Genomic DNA, 20,757 nt, shown 5'->3' with positions numbered 1-20,757 from the left:
ATACAATTAAATCTGAAGTTAAGTTTTAGCATTGCTTAGTAAATTTATCTCAGTGTCAAATTCTTCTCTGGAGATTATTTCATAGGAATAGCTCTAATCAGACAATTTCCCTAGAAATACAGAGGGAGCATGCAACAGTGGAGCTCCTTTTTGTATTCTATACATATTTGCCAATTTCACCCTCTATACTACTATGACCATTCTTAGGTGTTGCTAATACTGCATTCATCCAGACAAGTGGAGAATGGTACTCCATCACACTCCTAACATCTCCCTCATAAATGATAGTGCACTAATCAAAAAAAAACATTTTCTTTCCCTCTACATGGTAATAGAGGGCTTATAAATGCTAATAATGTAGCAGGATTAATTGCTTCCTTTTTTAAAAAAAAATCCTTACAAGTATTTAGCCCTAAGATTATCAGAAACATTCAGAAGCACCAAAAAAAAATCCTCAACAGTAAATCTGGAGACAAGGTTTGCCAATCTTTTAAAAGGTGCCTAGAAGAGCTCTGTGAGTGAGACTTGTCTGGTCCACACCATTATCTGGTTGCTTGGTCATGCTACACCCAGAGCCTTGCTGCTTGACTCTAGCACCATCTCTTCAGCAAGACTGGACTTCTAGATTGGGAGACGGGCAATGCAGGGGAATGAGGAACTCATGGAAGGTCTCGCTCAGGAAATCCAGGCCCCTTTACTCTGCCCCCCCCCCTTCCACAATTGCTGTTTTTTTCTAGCAGTTTCTGTTCTTGCCAACCTAAAATCACCAGAAATCACCAGTGTTTCAGAAAAGGAACATATGGGCACAATCACCAATCCACTAGACCAATCAGAAGCAACTCCTTTATAATGCACAGGATTGTACACTTACTCACCTTTAACAGCCACCAACACGGCTAGTTTAAAATTCATGTATTCCTTCAATCCTAATCTAACCACTGCCAGTTAGGTTTCCAAAGCATCTGTTCAAATTGCCATCTCTCTTAGGAGTAAAATGTTCCATAGCATTTGAAGATAATAATATTACAACCAGCTATTTTTGAGATTAATCAAATCATTTGAAATTAATGTAATTACTTCATTTATTTGATTATATAATGTTAGGAAATTCTGATTGATATGATTACGACAGAGAATCAGATATACATGCTATACTATAAAATTTATAATGCATCGCACTGAACAGATCACAGCTGGTTATCAGTTCATTCTGAGTTTCCTTCACTGCCAGTAAAACTTTCAAGCCAATCTCTTGACTGAATCCGTACCTTAACCACTGTTACATCAAGCCCAGAAAGGTGCAAAATTGGCGCTGCATTCTTTTCGAAGAGATTTCTTGCCTTTCTGAGGAATAAGACAAACATTAGTGATCAGAGCCACAATCTGATTGTTCTTCCTGTGTGATTAATTATTAAGATTTTCTACAAAAAATTGCTTACATGATATTCAGTACAACCATACGGCTTTATTACCAATGATACACAGAAACCTTTCTAAAACAAAATAGATGAAGGAGTTTCAAGAATCAACAGGAGTTTCTCAAGTCTGCTTTCAAATGGTATTTCAATAGTGTAGTTGCACTTGTTTTGATCAAGAATGTTATTCTGATTCATAACTAATGAAAGTAAGTTATAACCAGCTACTGATTGCCTGTTCAAAGTGTTTGTTGGTCTCTCTCTCTCCCCAATCTATCCTTTAGTGGATTTAAACCAAAAATGTAGTTTTGGTTGTCACTTCATACAGATATTAAAATATCTTGGCTGTTACTCTTACTATATTACAACCTTGAAAGCAAAATACCATAGATGCTGGAAATCTAGAATAAAAGTAGAAAACATTGGAAATACTAACCAGGTCAGGCAAACCTATGGGGAGAGAATTGGAATTTAAATGTCAGTTCTGATGGAAGGGTCATCAATTTGTAACATTTTCCAGCATTTTGTTTTTATCTCAAAGTACTTTAAGACATCAAGGCTGTGAAACTCTTGCATGGTGCAGTGTAATACATTATTTCTAACTAAATGCCGATTTAAAATATTTACATCTTCAGGACTAAGAACACTTTAATAATTAGGCCAAGTGTCCATCCAAGCTTCTACCTCTGCCTCTGTGATGTAATATATTTGGCGGCATAGGGATTACATTTTATTACTGTCACATTTGACTTTAGAAAAGGTCAAACAATTATAACATTCTAGCTTAAAAGCACGGCAAATTATTCAGATAGGAGTTGGTGAAAGGAACTTGTATGAAAAAATGTAAGATCTAAAGTACTCCACAGTTACAACAGCCCAGACTAACATTATAGCAATACAGCAATAAAAAATTGTTCTTTGTGCTACACTGCTAATAAATACTGGATAAATAAGATGCACTCCATATCTCTGTTAAATAAGCAGAAGGACTATTGCCACCCATTAAATTAAACAACTGGATTGACCGACTTCAAAAAAATGTCTTACCCTTTGCAAGCAGCAGGATTGAGAAAGACGGTGGCTTTCTTCACCTTTTCGGTGATAGGCAGTAGCTGGTTTCCAAATTCCTGAACAGAAAGACAGGCAGTTTTTTTTAAATGAGAGAAATTAGAGAAAAACTGAACCAAAACAAAGATCTCACCAAATCAGAAAACTAGACAACAGTTTTTCACCACAGTAATGTGGGATCCTATTCAGTCCTAATCCATGGACCGTGGAAGCCTTCAAAAATGAGATTGGGGTAGCATTACAACACTTTGCTGAAAATCTAATAAATTGAACTGAAATATCAGTCTCACTCAAGACAAGCCATATAACTAAGTGGAATTAAGAAACAGAAGTTATATACTACAGATGAAGTAAAAATTCATGTTCTTGGTTATAATAATAAAATTGGTGGTATAGTGGACAGTGAAGAAGGTTATCCAAGATTACAAAGGGATCTTGATGAACTAGGCCAGTGGGCCAAGGAACGGCAGTTGGAGTTTAATTCAGATAAATGTGAGAGGTTGTATTTTGGCAAGACAAACCAGTGCAGGACCTGAACAGTACATGGTAGGGCCCTGGGCAGCATTGTAGGACAGAGAGACCTAGAGGTACAGGTACATAGTTCCCTTAAACTGGTGACAGAGGTAGACAGGGTGTTGAAGAAAGTGTTTGGAACACTTGCCTTCATCGGTCAGGATAATGAGCACAAGAGTTGGAACGTTGTGTTACAGCTGTACAAGACTTTGGTAAGGCCACACTTAGTACACACAAAGGAAGAATGCCATTAAACTGGAAAGGGTGCAAAGAAGTTTTACAAGGATGTTATTGGGACTGAGGGTTTGTGTTATAAGAAGAGGCTGGATAGGCTAGGACCTTTTTTCCCCTGCAGCATAGGAGGCTGAGGGATGACCTCGTAGAGGGGCATAGATAAGGTGAATTGTCACAGTCTTTTCCCCAGGATAAGGGAGTCTAAAATTAGAGGGCAGAGGTTTAAAGTGAGAGGAGAAAGATTTACAAGGGATTTGATGGGGCAACTTTTTCTACATGGGGTGGTGGGTATACGGAACGAGCTGCCAGAAGAAGTGGTAGAGGTGGGTACAATTACAACATTTAAAAGACATTTGGTCAAGGACATGGATAGGAAAGGTTTAGAGGGATATGGGCCAAATGCAGGCACATAGGACTAGCTCAGTTAGGCATCTTGGTCAGCACGAGTTGTGCCAGAGGGCCTGTTCCCATGCTGTATAGCTCAATGACACTTTCACATGGTAGACTGATTTATTGTCATGTTTGACCACTAATGCTGTAAACCAGCATATCACTTATTTTCAAATATCCAGCCCTTGAGTCATACAATGAGGCATTTAGGTTTATGCAAATGTCAATAAGATGTTACAAGGAAGTGAAGGAAAACCTCAAAGTTGGGTTAAGAGTCACGACAACTCCTAAGAACAAGACAATACTTTGAAAAATACTTTCAGATTTTATAGTTCTCAAATAAATGGTTGAGTTTATTTAACTTTTGGAGCTTTAGGTTTCCAGCTACCAGACTGATGGTTGCTGGAAGTTTCAGTTCAGCCAAATGTCACATAAAAGGCTCAGAGTAGTTGAATAATCACATGGAACTTCTGATTTTTATGAAAATACAACAAGCTCCATGTGGTTGACTGCAGGATAACAATGATATTGCAGGGGTCTATCAATACTGCTGTAAGCCGGGAGACTCCCACATTACACAAACCGGACGATGCAAACTTATCCCTTGCATTATTCCTGTCATCCAAGATGCAGACTGATAAAATGATGCAAGGCCAAACATAAACATAAATGAACATAGCAATAATTAAGTAAATTTTATCAATTCATCATTCTTCATACAATATAGAAAACTATGCATGCCATACTGCCATAAATTGGTATGCAAAATACTCTTCTCATACAATTGGTCAGCACTGTTCAAAAGTCTTCTCTTTAAGTGGGATTTTGCTACCAGCTCAGCCAGACTGTTGGCAGACAGCATGTTTCTTACTTTTTGCTTGAACAAGAAGAGAGTCTTAACCTCTGATCATCTCGGTTTTCTATGGATTGACCAGTTGAGCTGCTATAAAACAAGCTACCATCATGCCTTGAATGGGCCCTTGGAGCCAATCTGCTGCTGGACCTGCATAGATGCAGTCATTCCAACATACTGCACGTGTATGTTTGCTGGAAGCTTTGAAAAGCCACAAACTGATTCCAACACCCAAAGGGATTAACGGCAAGCCTACTCCTTACTGCACAATCCAAGTCTATCGTTGTCCTAAAGTTTTAGAAAAGAGCCCTTATGATACTAAATCTAAACATGATCAAAGCATAATAACTAAAAAAATTACAATCCAAGAAACTGAAATATTCTAAATGTGTTTCATCCAAGATGGGGGCAAGACAATTGGCTTATGAGTGGTTTTGTTTTGTACAATCTGGGGTTCAGTGGAAGGAACAGAAAAAGTTGTCTCATAATAATTAAATATACAACATTAATTTACATATGTACTTGTATCTATAGTGATGTTGGAACTTATTTTCAGCTCAAAAAATGGTACATCAACCATAATATAAAATTAATGCATTAATGTAAAAAAAATCAATGCATTTACAGTAGAGGTAAGGGAAAATGGAATTTAAATTTAAAAAAACAAGAAATTACAGAAAATGATCAGAAACATGTCAATATTCAATTTTTGTTTCAAATTTCTCCCATTTGCAACATTGTGATTTTTAAAATGCTATCACTATTTTGTTTCTGACATAGAGCACAATTTAAAATCATCCAGGGCCCTTCCTTACTAAAAATCAAACTCCCTACTGAATAGTATGTAAGTAACTCTGAAGTATATACAGATGTACAACCAATAACCTTAAGGCACATGAATAATAGCCACAAACTGTCCCCTTCAAAAGACATAACCAAGCAACACAATTGCTATGTATTTCTTGCAGAATTACAGATTAGGGAACACACTTGATTAGGTTGACCACCATGCCTCTGCTATTCCACCTACAGAGTTGAAGAGACGGATTTCAATGTCATGCAGGAGCAAAGCTGGCCTTGCTGATTGGCTGCTCATAGAAGCCACACGATTTCCAGTGTAATGGCTGGAGGTGAAAATCTACTCAATAAGTGCAATGAGATTTGGTTTGATTAGACAGAGGCTAATAAGCCAGCAAGAAAATGTGATAATTTGAGTTTGCCATACCTGCGCTTCTTGACATGCTGCCCTACGCAAGAGATTGTCTCTGAATTAAACATAAAAAGACTTGTTAGGTCACTGTAAGAATCTTCAGACACATTCTTGCTTAAAAAAAATTATTAATAATCCAAGTCTCAAAGAGTGACTACAAACCTTTAGGTGAAAATGCTCCAAGTTAATATTTTACTCTTAATTTCCTCAGTTTTAACATTTTACCTGTAATTTAACCTCCAAATGTAGTAATTATATCCTTGAATGAACTTAGTCAATTTCTGCCAAATTGCACCCACTCCCTTGAGAAAACACCTCACACTCAAAAAGCTAATAAACAACCTTAGTACCCCGCAATAACCAAATATCATAAATACCCTAATACTGAAACTTAATATCATTTCATTATCTAGTAATACTAATATCTTGCTGTATTGATTTATGACCCCATAAATCAATGTAACAGTACTGTTGTCCAAAATCACCAATCCCAGAAACCAACAATACACCTGTGGTTAACCCTGGTGAACGTTTACCTTTTAGTCTCCACCACTAGGTGGCAGTGCCCATCCTCAAAGCATCAGCTCACAAGAACATTTAATTATTTGAATTTTACATTTATTTGAAATAACTTCTTTTTTAATTTGCTTAAGATATCACAAGGCCTCAGACTACTTTAAATGATCTTAAGATTTGGGCCTGGCCTATTCCTGCTGATGTTCCACACCTATCCACCTGTCGGTTCCCTGTAAACTTGGACACAGACAGCAGATCACCTCATGGATGCAGAGGGGTACACTGGAATAGACACGTCTAGGGTTATCAGAAGCATGGTTGAGAGCTACAGTGGCAAATAAGCTGAGATTGAGCAACTAGGTAACATTACCAAGAATGGAAATAGGCAGATTTTATGGGTCTACGTCCAAAGCTCATCTCAGGTCAAATATGACAGGAAGGCTGCAAACAGCCTTATGTAGCCTCAAAACCAAATGAAGTGGTGACAGAAGGACAGAGAGATTTAATAAACAAATAAATTTATTACTTATGCAGGTCAGCGTGGGAAGTTTGACACAATCAATCTCATAGAACAGTGCAGCACAGGAACAGGCCCTTCAGCCCGATGTCTGTGCCAACCACGATGCCAATCCAAACTAATGCCATCTGACTGTACATGGTCTAACTCCCTCCATTCCCTGCCTGTTCATGTGCCTGTCTAAGTGCCCCTTATATATTGCTATTGTATCTGCTTCCACCACCTCCCCTGGCAGCACATTCCAGATACCTATCATTTGTTTAAAAAAAACTGTCACACATCTCCTTTAAACTTTCCCCCTCACTTTAAATTATTTGACATTTCCACCCTGGGAAAAAGATTCTGACCATCTACCCTGTCTAAACCTCTCATAATTTTCAGTCTCCCTGATAACTACATCTGCACGAGGTGCATCCAGCTGTAGCTCCTTACAGACCGTGGTAGGGAACTGGAGATGCAGCTGGATGACCTTCGGCTCCTACGGGATACCAAGGAGCACATAGACAAGAGCTACAGGGAGGCAGTCACTCCGAAGCTGCAGGAGGCAGGTATCTGGGTAACTGTCAGGAGAAGGACGGAGAATAGGCAGGTAGTGCAGAGTAGCCCTGTGGCTGTTACCCTCAATAACAGGTATACTGCTTTGGATACTGTTGGCGGGGGGGGGGGGGGGGTGGTGGACGGCCTACCAGAGGAAAGCCTCAGTGACCAGGTCTCTGGCACTGAGCCTGGTCATGTGGTGCAGAAGGGAAGGGGGGAGAAGATGAGAACGGCAGTGATAGGGGATTCCATAGTAAGGGGGCAGACAGGAGATTCTGTGGACGTGAAAGAGACTCCCAGATGGTATGTTGCCTCCCTGGTGCCAGGGTCGGAGACGTCTCGGATCCGGTCCACAGCATTCTGAAGGGGGAAGGTGAACAGCCAGAGGTCATGGTACATATTGGTACCAATGACATAGGTAGGAAAAGAGATGAGGTCCTGAAGAGGGAATATAGGGAGTTAGGTAGGAAGCTGAAAAGCAAGGGTAGTAATCTCTGGATTGCTGCCTGTGCCACATGCCAGTGAGGGTAAGAATAGAATGATTTGGCAGATGAATGTGTGACTGAGAAATTGGTGCAGCAGGCAGGGTTTCAGAATTATTGATCATTGGGATCTCTTCTGGGGAAGGTATGACCTGTACAAAAGGGACGGGTTACACCTGAACTGGAGAGGGACCAATATTCTTGCGGGCAGGTTTGCTAGAAATGTTGGGGAGAGTTTAAACTAGTTTGGCAGGGGGATGGGAACCAGAGTGATGGGTCAGAGCTTGGTTCATTTACTGTACAAGTAGATGCAGAGTGTAGAAAGACTGTGAGGAAGGATAGGCAGTTGAAAGGGCAAAATTGCAGTCAGTTGGATGGGCTGAAGTGTGTCACTTTAATGCGAGAAGTATCAGGAACAAGGCAGATGAACTTAGAGCGTGGGTAAGTACATGGAACTATGACATGGTGGTCATTACAGAGACTTGGCTGTTGCAAAGGCAGGAATGGCTGCTGCATATTCCGGGGTTTAGATGTTTCAAAAGGGACAGGGGCGGAGGTAAAAGAGGTGGGGGAGTGGCTTTGCTGATCAGGGACAGTGTCACAGCTGTAGAAAGGGAGGATGTCCTGGAGGAATCGTCCACTGAGTCAGTGTGGGTGGAAGTCAGAAACAGAAAGGGAGCGATCACTCTATTGGGAGTATTCTACAGACCCCCCAATAGCAGCAGAGATGCTGAGGAGCAGATTGGGAGGCAGATTTTGGAGAGGTACAAAAATAACAGGGTTGTTGTCATGGGTGATTTCAACTTCCCTGATATTGATTGGCACCTCCTTAGTGTAAAGGGGATAGGTGGAACGGAGTTTGGTCGGTGTATACAGGAAGGATTTCTGACATAATATGTGGACAGGATGACTAGAGGAGAGGCCATACTGGACCTGGTACTAGGCAATGAGCCTGATCAGGTTTCAGATCTCTCGGTGGGAGAGCATTTTGGAGGTAGTGACCATAACTCCTTGACCTTTACCATAGCCTTGGAGAGGGATAGGAGCAGACAAAATGGGAAAGTATTTGACTGGCGGAGGAGGAATTATGATGCTATTAGGCAGGAACTTGGGAACGTAAATTGGGAACAGATGTTCTTGGGGAAGTGCACAGCAGAATTGTGGAGATTGTTTAAGGAATACTTGCATGCAGGCTCTGGATAAGTTTGTCCTATTGAGGCAGGGTAAGGAATGTAAGGTGAAGGAACCGTGGTTGACACGAGATGTAGAATATCTTGTCAAGAGGAAGAAAGAAGCTTACCTGAGGTTTAGAAAGCATGGATCAGACAGGGCTCTGGAGAGTTACAAGGTAGCCAGGAGGGAGCTTAAGAATGGACTTAGGAAAGCTAGAAGGGGGCATCAGAAGTCCTTGGCAAGTAGGACCAAGGAAAACCCCAAGGCGTTCTACACGTATGTGAAGAATAAGAGGACTACTAGAGTGAGGGTAGGACCGATCAGGGATAAAAGAGGAAATATGTGCCTGGAGTCATAAGAGGTAGGGGAGGTCCTTAATGAATATTTTGCTTCGGTATTCAGCAGAGATAGAGACCTTGACGTTTGTGAGGATGGCATACGACAGGCTGATAATGCATGTATCTCCAGTTGTGGGGGCAGGTACATTAGGGACATTTAAGAGACTCTTAGATAGACACATGAATGACAGAAAAATAGGGAGCTACGTGGGAGGGAAGGGTTAGATAGATCTTAGAGCAGGATAAAATGTCGGCACAACATTGTGGGCCAAAGGGCCTGTACTGTGATGTAGTGTCCTATGTTCTATTAAGTTGCCCCTCAGCCTCCAACGCTCCAGAGAAAACAACCCATGTTTGTCTCTTTATAGCTAATACTCTTTAATCCAGGCAGCATCCTGGTGAACCTCCTCTACACCCTCTCCAAAGCTTCCACACATCCTTTCGGTAATGCAGCGACCAGAACTGCATACAGTAGCCCAAGTGTGGCCTAACCAAAGTTTTATACAACTGCACGTGACTTCCTTACTTTTATACTCAACACCCTGACCAATGAAAGCAAGTATGCCATATGCTTTCTTTACTACCCCATCTAGTTGTGTTGCCACTTAGAGAGCAAAGGACTTGCACCCCAAGATCACTCTGAGCATCAATGCTCCAAGGGGTCCTGCCATTTACTGTAATCTTTCCTCTTGCATTAGACGTCCCAAAGTGCAAAACCTCACACTTGACTGGATTAAGCTCCATCTACCATTTCGCTGCCCCCATTTCCAACTGGTCTATATCCTGCTGAATTCTTTGACAACCTTCTTCAATACCTTCAACTGTGCCAATGTTTTGTTGTCTGCCAACTTACTAATCAGCCCACCTTCATTTCTGTCCAAATTATTTATTTATTATCACAAACAACAGAGGTCCCAGCACTGATCCTTGCAGAACACCACTGGTCACAGACCTCCAGTCAGAGTAACATCCCTCCACCACTACCCTGTGTCTTCTTACAGCCATGCCAATTTTGAATCTATTCTATCAAGTCTCCATGGATCTCAGGTTCAAGAAAGAAAAGTCAGAATGTCAGGAACCTTGTTAAAACCTCAAAGCCAACTGAAGGGTAAAGGACTGCATTTGTATGTAGGGAACAGCATTTTAAGGATAGCAAATGGGAAACTTGGCAACATGGTAGCTAGTGATGAGAATACCATGCACTTCAGAGTGCCATGAACCAGATAGCAAAATGATTAGAAGCAATGCAGATGGATTTTAAAATGATTAAACGTGAAGTGGTACATTTTGGGGTGACTAAAAGAGAAAGATATTAGTCTATATATTGCTCATGATGCTTTTCAGAATTGTGCTAAAAGATCTTGATGCCAAATATGCAAAAATCTTTAAAGGTGTCAGGTAACATTGATACAGCAGATTTTTAAAAAATACTTGGGCCTGGACTATTTTAAAAATATCCAAGGAACAGAAACCTCTAACCAAGGGAATTTCTATTTTCATTTCATATTTTAAGCATCTGTAGTATTTTGCTTTTATAAAGAATTTTGCTGTAGATGTTTGCAAAATGCTAAAAGTCAATGCACTAGTTCAAACAGCATTAAAAAAAAACTAATAAAAGGTTGCTGTTTAACTCAATGGGATTGGAGGAAGTTACACTTCAGTTCCACAGAACCCTCAGTCAGACTCCTTGTGATGTACTGCATTCCATTTTGGGGAACAAATCCCAGGAAGGGTCTTGTTTTCCCAAGAGCAAGTTCAATGTTAATTCACTAGAACACAAGGCTTCAAAGTGTTAAATTAAGAGAACAGCTTACATAAAACTAGAGGGACAATTTAACATGCATTTAAGATAATAAAAATATTCAATAGAATAAATGCAAAGTGGCTACTTCCTCAGGTCAGTGAGTGGAGTTTTGAAGGCAACACAAATTTAAACTTATACTTGGATTTTCAATAATGAAATAAAGAAGCTCTTTTACACCAACACATCTGGCTCATTACTCACAATTAGGGGGGAAAATCTGCTGTCCTGGCCCAATGTTCCCTATTCATCACTCCAATCTGGTTGACTTGTAACTACTCTCTGTTTAAAAGGACCTTAGGAATGGACAATAAGCACTGGCCTTGTCAGTGATGGCCACAAAAGGGTAGCGGAATAGGGATTCTTTTTCCCCAAAATGCATGAATTCACAAGTCAAATAAGACTAAGGTTAGCCAGGGAAAGATATATTTAATTAGAAACAGGCAAGTAGAGTTGACATTCTTATCCACTAAGATAAAAAAAAACCATGGAGTAGGTTTGAAGGGCTAAATAATCTACACCTGACCATTTATTGCCACAAGGGATTGGAGTTCCATCCTCTTCACGTTGAACCTCACTATTAGATAGCCAAATACCTGCTCCGAATTTACAACCCTAAGCTTAGTTGCAGTACTGGGCATATTTTCATCCAATGCAAAAGGAAAGGCAGCCTACCAACCTTCCTGGATCCCGGTCAAAATGCAATATCCATGACCGTAGCCCAAAACTTTACACCATCACCTGTATGCAAACGAGCAATGCTGACCGAATCCCAACTGACGTTACTACCATTGCTGCTGCATCTAAATATTAGAATGGAACGTGATCGGTAGTGTGAGTGACTGAGGAGGATGCAATCCTAAAACTGGAGTATTAACACTGAATGTGACATTTACTGGCTGTTCCCTGGATCATACACAAACTAAACCCAGTTTTTGGATCACTTATTGCAGTCAATACCGGTGTCGGCCGTGCAGCCAGGTCACTCCCCAGCCGAGTGCGCAAACCGCCAGCGCCGTTTTCTTCCAATGATTACGGAGCGTCTTCAGCAGCTTTGCCATGACTCGGGGACCAGGACCAGGACCTCAGGCCACCCTCCGAGTCCCACCACCAACCTTCCGCCGGCTCACGTGGATACTGGTCCCGCCTGTAAAGTTGTCCGGCGACAACCCACCGTCTCCACAACACGTTCCACCAACCAAAGGAAGGCAGAGGAAGCACTTTGAATCCTCGCAAAGACACCAAATCTCAGCGTACTCTTTGAATACGTTCATGGCACATTAGTGATATTTATTACAGTTCATAATATTTATAAAATACTTTGAACTCTGATAATTTATAAGATTATATATATAGATATATATACACACACAAAAATATTCTCAGTACATTTTGTCTAGAAATAAAAAGTTTACTTAAACATGAATAATCCCACAATTATCCTCACACTTTAGTAGCATAATTTTTATAGACTTTACCAATATGTGCATATTCATTACAACACAACATGTGCAACACCAAAAAGTATACTTTCTTTTGCTTTGTGTCGGAGGCGTTAGAAATAATAACCATTATTAAGACTGAACAAAATATTACCTTCCCGCATAGGCAGCAACGTATTTTATAAACCCGATATAGGAAAATTAGATGGGCTCCCCTTTCTGCAAATTAAAGCTAATTTTTCTCTCCAAGTCCTTATGAAGAATGTTTGAAATATTAATTCTCCTTTCACCAGATGCTGCGTAACCTGCTGAATATTCCCGCCATGTTCTGTTTTTATTCATAAATATCTCCAGTTGTTCAAACTCATGTGGAGCATTTCTGAGCTTTTGGGACAGCCCAATTCAATGTAGAGCATATGTATGTGGCTTGTCTCCAGTAAGTGGTCAGAACTCTTTTGGGTGCCTCCCTGAAAATGGCAGGATGAGGCAGGTAATGCACAAATCATCTGTTGGGATGCCATTTTCAAACTTGACTTGTATTAGTGAGAATGATGATACCTTGAAGGACGCAGCCACAAGCCTGCCATTGTAGTATACAGGAATACCCTGGAATATACAATGAAGTAGAGGAGTACATTTAGGATCTGATAGAGGACAGATAGACAATACTGTTCCTATTTGTATATGGCAAATGGAGTGCCGCCTTCCTGGTCCCTGGACCCTGAGTAAGGAATATCAGTGAGAGGATGCAGAATGTTTTGAGTGTTCTGGAAAAGAGTTACAACTTGTGATCCATAATGGATTTTATAACATGGAATGGAAGAGGGGTGAGATCCTGGTCAATATTTAAGGATCTAGGGAGAAATTTAGAAAGCAAGGCATCAAAAACAGTAATCACTGAATCATTCTTAGTATCATTTACCAGAAATAGGAAATATGACAGATTAATATGTGGCTGGAGGAAGGGCTTCAATTTCCTGTGACATTACATCCAGTTCTGGGGCAGGAGAAACCTATTCAAAATGACAGAGAGCAATTTGGCTTCCTTAAGGTTCAAGATATGTAAGAGTACACTCACGTGAAACTGCAGGTTCCTGTTCAGAACCCAGAGTTCCACTCCCTCGATGATCAGGTCATGGTTGATTGTCAGAGCAATTTCCTAATGGTCAACGCCAAGTATCCTGGGCGCTCATGTGAATCTTTCATTCCAGTTCTGTCATAACCGTCCCATACTGGTCCACTGAATAGATATTGGGGGATGAGGGATATCTCTTCCTCATCTGGATTTTGACTCCTGAGTGTTTTCCAGCCACAACAACTGAGCCCTACTAAGTCACTCAGTACAAAGCACTGAGAAGACTACCACTCTCCTCCTTAAAATGAGTTTTCACTGTCTGTATCATTTCAGGGTTTACCAGTATTTACCAGATCGGGTCTCCTTCTTGCCTGCTGCTAACTATATGGACAACAATACCTCCCACCTGAGGACCTTCGGAAAGAGGTAAAGCAGCAGGAACGACAGACGGAAGAATGAAGGGGAGCAGCATTGTTACCAACCCTACATTGTGCCGACATCCCCTCCTGAGCCAACTGCCATTTTTATCAGCATGGCCTAATGGAACACACTTCTCATGATGTGCTGCATATAATTGTTTCTAGCCCATCTGATTGTGCTGGAACAATTTCCCACTAACGCTGCACATCTGAGAAGAGCTTCTGGCAATGGCTGAAAGTCTCATTTCATTCTTCTACTCCTGCCAGCACACCACACATGCGCAGGCTACTGAAAGACATGCTTAAAATTACAGAAGTGCCCTTAATACACACAAGGCTCATCTTGAGCAGTGTATGGCCTCTGTTCGTAGACAGAAAATCATTCCACCAGGCACCAAATGATAAATCCCACGAAAGGAATGAAGGATTACCAGCCCTATGATTATTTAATTCCTCAATGGACTCCTCCACAACTTCTTAAACAAATCAGGCCAGATCAGCCTGGAATCACCACACCTGTTTTGATAGATATGATTCTACAGACAGGTTCAATCCTTTCATAGCAAATTGCTCCTTGCATTAAATGTCCATTCTATTCCATTACGCTTCCACTACATTAAGGGAGTCTTGAAGTCAACAAGCTCAGTGGATGTACAGGATCAAATTCAACAGAAAAGTGGTAGCCAATGAGACATATAATAAATTCTGTCATTTGTCATTTAGAAATAACACCATACTGAGGTATAATGGGAAATGCTTACCTTTTCCATTTGCAACTACTTGCCAACAATACCTCCAAGGAATCTATTATTTCCGGAGACAAGGTCATCAGAATGGTCTTCTGTTCCAGACCTGCAGTTTCTTTCTCTGCATCTGAAATGCACCCACTGAAATACTGTGCTCCATCAGGGGAAAAAAAAAGCTGTATCTTATGCTCATCAAAGCTGAGTTTAAATGCTGGTATGGAGGCACTGGTCACACTGATATCTGAGAGACCATTGTCTAAGGTGAAGATAGTGGTGTGGATGCAGCACTGGGAGTGAAGGCAAAGTGGTGACATGGGCCTCTGATTCCGAGGGTTTGATTTCTATAAATATTCTGTTCCAATGGTGAGGAGCTCTAAATATAACGTAGGATGAACTGGCCTGGATTGTTTCTCTGAGTCAAGCTTCAAGCAACTCTTTGCTTCTCTAGCAACGAGGGCTCACGCTGCTACATTAGGCAAAAGAACAAAACATCTACAGCCCTCTGAGGCAGAGAATTCTGAAGAGTTACAACGTTGCTGTGTAAAGGAAGTTTGCTTCATTTCAGTTCTAAATCTTAGGTCTCAGATCTCTAGAAGACCTGGCGTTATGTCTTCTAGTTCTGGAGCTGGAGGAAGCAGCTTCTCGACATCTGTCCTGTCAATTCTTCTCAGGATCTTGTAATACCTCCATAAGATTACTTCTGTCTTCTAAACCAGTGAGAGGAGGCCCATCTTCCTTAACTTCTCTTCAAAGAACAACCCATCATTCCAAGTGTCAGTTCTCTAATTCTTCTCTGTGCTGACTCCAAGGATAGTACATTCTTCTTTAGATACAGACCAAAACTGCACACAGTACAACAAATGAAATCTCACCAAAGCCCAGTATACAATTCCAGAAAGATGTACTTTCATAGGATAGCAGTGATTAAGAATTTAAATAACAAAGAACAATACTTCCCTCTGCTGACAACACAGCCTCAAATCAAGACCATTAGCTGGAGGAGCCTTCCATTATTTACTCTAGAATTGATTGTGTACACCTTTACTATTCCACTCTTGCTCACTGAATATTTCAGTTTTTACTAGTGTTTTGGATAAGAATTTCCTCCATGCTGGTTTTGTTGACCAAAGTCAATCATGGTGAGATTTGCACAAAGTATCCTGATCCTATCTAGACTGCACCCTACTTCCTACATCATTGCCTCTATACCAACTGATTTGAAGATCTTACAATCACAAGACTGTTATAAAGATCAATTGAAATGTTAGGTTTGCCATAGCAAATGAGTATAATACATTAGACTAATATAATCACTAAATTCCTTCTTATTGGGTTACCACCACTGATGCCGCCAAATCAATTCTAACCATTGCCAGCTGGCCAAAGGACATATGCACACACACACACTAACAATGAGGGAACAAAAGTCCAGTGGTGGTTTCCAGTTTCTTCATTTCTACCCTCACAGGCTTATAAAAATGCAGTGAAATGAAAAAGGAAATGATTGGAATATCAAAAGTTAACAAATTAATGAAGTGAACTTTCCATCACTGATGTTAAACAGATTGTCGTGTAGTTACTGGGTTTATTTGTACGTGTTTTTTTGAACAAAGGTGGAACATTTACTATTTTCCAGTTCTCAGAGACCACCCCTGAATATATAGATGTTTGGAAGATTGTGGCCAAGGCCTCTGCCATTTTCTCCCTTACATCATCAGCAACCTAGGAAGCATCCCATCTGGATTTATCCACTTTAAGTGCAGTTAGTCTTATTACTTCGCTGAACTCCAGCAACAACTTTCTTGGCAAAGACATGCATAAAGTACTCATTTAGTATCTCAGCCAAGGCTTCTATGAGTAGATTTCCTTTTGGGTCTCAGATTGTCTCCACGTCTCCTCTCACAACCCTATTCTGAATCACATGTCTATGGAACATTTTTGGATTCCTGTTTTTCCATACTCTCTTTGCCTCTTATTTCCTTTTTTTTAACTTCCCCTTTGAACTTTTGTTTTTACTTGTGTTATACACATTTTTCTTCTCTATTTTACTCTCTAGCTCATTGGTCATGCATGGAGGATTGGAAGTAATTTCCCCACCATTCTCCATCATGCAAACATAGCTGGACGGTAGCTGAAACCTCTCCAATTTAAAGGCCCCCTGTTGTACAGTTCTGCCTGCCATACTTAGATTCCTATTTACCCAGGCCAAATCTGTTCTCATCCCATTGAAATTGGCCCTTCTCCAATTGACTATTTTACCTTGAAACAATCTACATCATTTTCCACTGCTACTCCAAATCTTATGATCACCGTTTCCCCATCGATACAAGTTCCATTTGACTATTCAGCAATTCTGAAACTTTGTCAGCAGCAATGTGTGAGACATCTGAACTTTGTTAATGAGGTCTGTACGGAATCTTTTACATTTACAGCCATAATGGATTTTTCTTTCCCCCCTTTCAGAGGTCCAGGTTGGGTTCAAGTAGTATAGGTTAGCTAATAACATGTGGTAGCTACTCATGATATTGATCAGAGGCTGCACTGGAGCTGAGTAACAACATACCTACATTAGAAGCAAGTGGTGAGAGTTAATCCTGCATTACAATTCCCACACCTGTTTTTTGGCAAGGGGATTTGAATTTAGTCCCCAAGTGCTTATAGGCTGCTTTGCAGAAACTTTGAATAGTTAGAATGCTTTCTAGTCAAACCCTATTGCTTAGTAACTCTGGACCAAATCTAAAGCTCTTTCTCCGCCTCTGAAACTGTAACAGGATCGACTTCCTTTATTTCCAATGAACAAGCGTTCTTTTGTTTGATTATTACTTTATAAAGTGCCTTAGCTAAGATTACTCAAGTCTCATTAAAAGGAATTACTCTGCATGAGGTACAGTGGCAGCTTTCTTTGAGATGTGGAATTTTAAAGCCTGAATAAGAGCTGCAAAATTTTATTGAATCTTTGATGGCATTGGCATTTCTCTGCCAACACCCTCCCCACCACCCGCCCCCCCCCCCCGTTCCAATAATTCTTCTGCCATCCTTGTATATGAAGACTTAATATTTCAAAACACCAGGTGGTGCCAATTATATTGAAGGCTTGAGATTCTATGCCAGGACACTTTTTGATGTATTACAATTCGCCTCAGCAGCATTCCAGCTCCATTTTGCCAAAAGTCACAATATCCTCATCCACCAATTTTTGTGTAATTGGCAAACTTGGACACTTTACATTCTACCCCTTTCTCCAGGTCATTAATATAAATTGTAAATAACTGAGGGCCAAGGGTAGTCCACTACTTATATCCTTCCCGAAAAAGACGCATTTATTCCAAATCTCTGTTTTCTATGCGATAATCAATTTTCAATCCATGCTGACTTCCTCCAACACCATGAAATCTTGTGCACCAGCCTCTCATGTGGCATACTGTCAAATGCCTTTTGAATAATTTACCTTCCAATATTTTGCTGAAGATTTTGATATGGCTGGTGGGAAAGAATAGTCAGATAGGACTTGTCTTACATTTTTGAACAGGACACATCAATCAGGTAAATAGCACAGCCACTGAGAAACCTCTATTGGCATCAGCCAGAAAAGTACTGACAATATACATCCTTCCTCCTGCACTCGTCACTCTCTCCCCATTAAAACAAATGTAACAGGTTTTTAAAGTGTAGCAAAGAACTTTTACTGGTAAGGATAAAAATACCTCTCAGATACTTAGAGCAAAGTTAAGTGGTGCTAATTTTCTAATGAATTAACTAGGTGTCAATTTTACAAAATTGTAGTAGTTAAATTATTGATGTTTACAAACAACCAGGATCAACTGAAAATGCCACCTGGCACTAACGTAAGCCACAAAAGAATACATGAAAGTACTCTCAAATATCAGTAAATAACATCAGAATTACAAAATGACACAACCAAAATAAAACAGGACTGTCCCATACATTAAGGTTGCTCTGGACGCTAATATTATAAGCAATAAAGTCTGCAAAGATATTATCAAAATAAGTAGATATCGCAGCACCAAGATTTCAAATGACAACTCAGTTTCCATAATGGTCTGAATCCCTGGCATAATGTTTTAATTTGAAAAGCCAATTGAATGGAAAGTATTTGCAATGATTTCCTAATCTCTGGTCTAATGGAGGCAATGGGAAACAATAAACTGCCTCATCTCTGCAGAAAATGCCCATCTCTTAATGTATCTACATAGGAATAATGAGTTTTCTTCCATATTACGGGGGACAGGGTGATGGAGAGGTGGTGAGTCAAGGCACATCACAGTCAAATGGTCATCACTAGATCAATGGCCTCAAGGTACAATGTAAAGGCAGGAGCAACATTGCACTTTGCCTGCACTTTCTGTCCATATCCCTCCCTCAGGATGCCAACAAGGTTCTTCCTTCTCTGACTCACATAATCCACAACCTTGCTTTGCATCCATGGCTTTATCAGGCCCCATATTAAATCAGCCCCTAGGATCTGGGAGCCTGTCGGAGGAAAAAAAATAAGAATTCACAATGGTGAAGACTTTTCATCTGGCTCGTATCAAAAGGTGAAAAGCTGTTTGTTTGATTTTCTTCTTACAAACAGTGAAGCTAATAAGCATGTTTGAAACATCCTGAATCTGCTAGTCACACTTCCTGAACCCAGTGTCTGATTGAGTACCTGACAAGGGACTGGCCCTGGTGCTCAGCAGATGGGTGACCTTCTCTTCATATTCAGAAAACTCCTTCCATGCCACCAAATATATTGTGACTTAGCAACAAGCAATCTACTGGAGGAACTCAGCGGGTCGAGCAGCATCTGTGGCAGGAAAGGAATTGTTGTTAGTTTGGGTTGAGACCCTGCATCAGGTATTGTGACTTATCTTGCCCTGCACAGACATGGAAAATAAAAATGTTGATTTATCAGTTCTATGCAACTTTTAGAACCACTTGGTAAGCCCACTTACTGGTGCCTGATTCAAATGGCAAATTAATTTTATGAACACAATTTTAATTTGAATTATAACCACTTAACCCATGTATAATCAAGCTCATTCCTTTTCAATATACAGTGTATTTGTTCCACCTCAAAAACTTTTAATTTTAAAATATCAAAGTAACTGTATAAGTCTAGGTAGCACATTAGCTATTCGGTTTTATGTGGTATTGCTCTGTGCTCCATGGCATGGTGGAGTTTGTCTCACAGCCTTTATGATCTCCTTCACTGCCAACTTGCTGACTCTAAGGAGCCCTGCTCTTTGTGTTCCCCAAGACTGATGTTTCTCTTGCCCACTTCTCATTGAGGTGTGTGTTCATGTCTTCATCACTGAACTTATGACTTCATCTCATATCATCTATGTTTGCCTTATCTATCCTTTTCTGTAGGTAGGAGTTCCTTAAAAGGTTTATACAGCCTACTTACCTTTCAGAATTTTTACATGAAAATGAAAAGTTTATAACAACTTTTGTTGAACAAGTTCTAATGATTTATAGAAGTTTATAAAACTTTACAACTGTTTCCAGAAGGCATGCACAATGCTTGTGATAACATTGTCCTTTTTTATAAAAGAGGATACAAGGTGAAACTATTTTTACACTTAACATAAACTTCGTTATAAAAATGAAATTGGAAAGTGATGAAAAGGTGATTTCCAGCTTCTGTATTTTGTTTTGCTTTTTGTATCCTGATTTCTATTTCCACTTGTGTTGCCAATTCACTTTCACCCATTTTCAATACTGCACCATCAAAATTTACCCACCTACCCCATTCTGTGCAACACCGAAGGAGATCTACAAAGTATGTTAAAAATTGATTCACTTACATTAATGCTGTAGATTGAAAGATTAATCAATGTGTATTGATGAATATTCTCATTTTTTTGGTATTGGTTAGTCTTATTAATGCTTTTGCCTCTGCACATAGCAATTTCGATGAAAGATTCAGAATCTACACCTCTGAGTTGTTCTATTCCATGGTTGTCCAGATCATTCAAGATACCCAAACAGTACCAATTTTCTATTCTTTTCCCACAGCCATTCA

The 20,757-nt window shown here is 40.1% G+C and overlaps 1 protein-coding gene across 1 annotated transcript in view; it reads right to left on the bottom strand.

The window, feature by feature from the left end:
- The window catches only part of agk (acylglycerol kinase), a 33,073-nt gene extending 20,872 nt beyond the window's left edge, over positions 1–12,201 (bottom strand). The window contains exons 1-4 of the mRNA XM_052029756.1: positions 12,008–12,201; positions 5,699–5,738; positions 2,463–2,542; positions 1,269–1,344 (exon numbers count right to left, since the gene is read on the bottom strand). Of these exons, the coding sequence (XP_051885716.1) occupies positions 1,269–1,344; positions 2,463–2,542; positions 5,699–5,738; positions 12,008–12,108 (297 nt within the window). The 5' untranslated portion in view covers positions 12,109–12,201. The remainder of the gene's footprint in view (positions 1–1,268; positions 1,345–2,462; positions 2,543–5,698; positions 5,739–12,007) is intronic.
- Positions 12,202–20,757: the final 8,556 nt, after the last annotated feature.

Source organism: Pristis pectinata, chromosome 15, assembly GCF_009764475.1.
Source record: "Pristis pectinata isolate sPriPec2 chromosome 15, sPriPec2.1.pri, whole genome shotgun sequence".
Taxonomy (NCBI): Eukaryota; Metazoa; Chordata; class Chondrichthyes; order Rhinopristiformes; family Pristidae; genus Pristis; species Pristis pectinata.
Note: the sequence above shows the minus strand (reverse complement) of the source record. Positions and strands in the feature narration are given on the sequence as shown.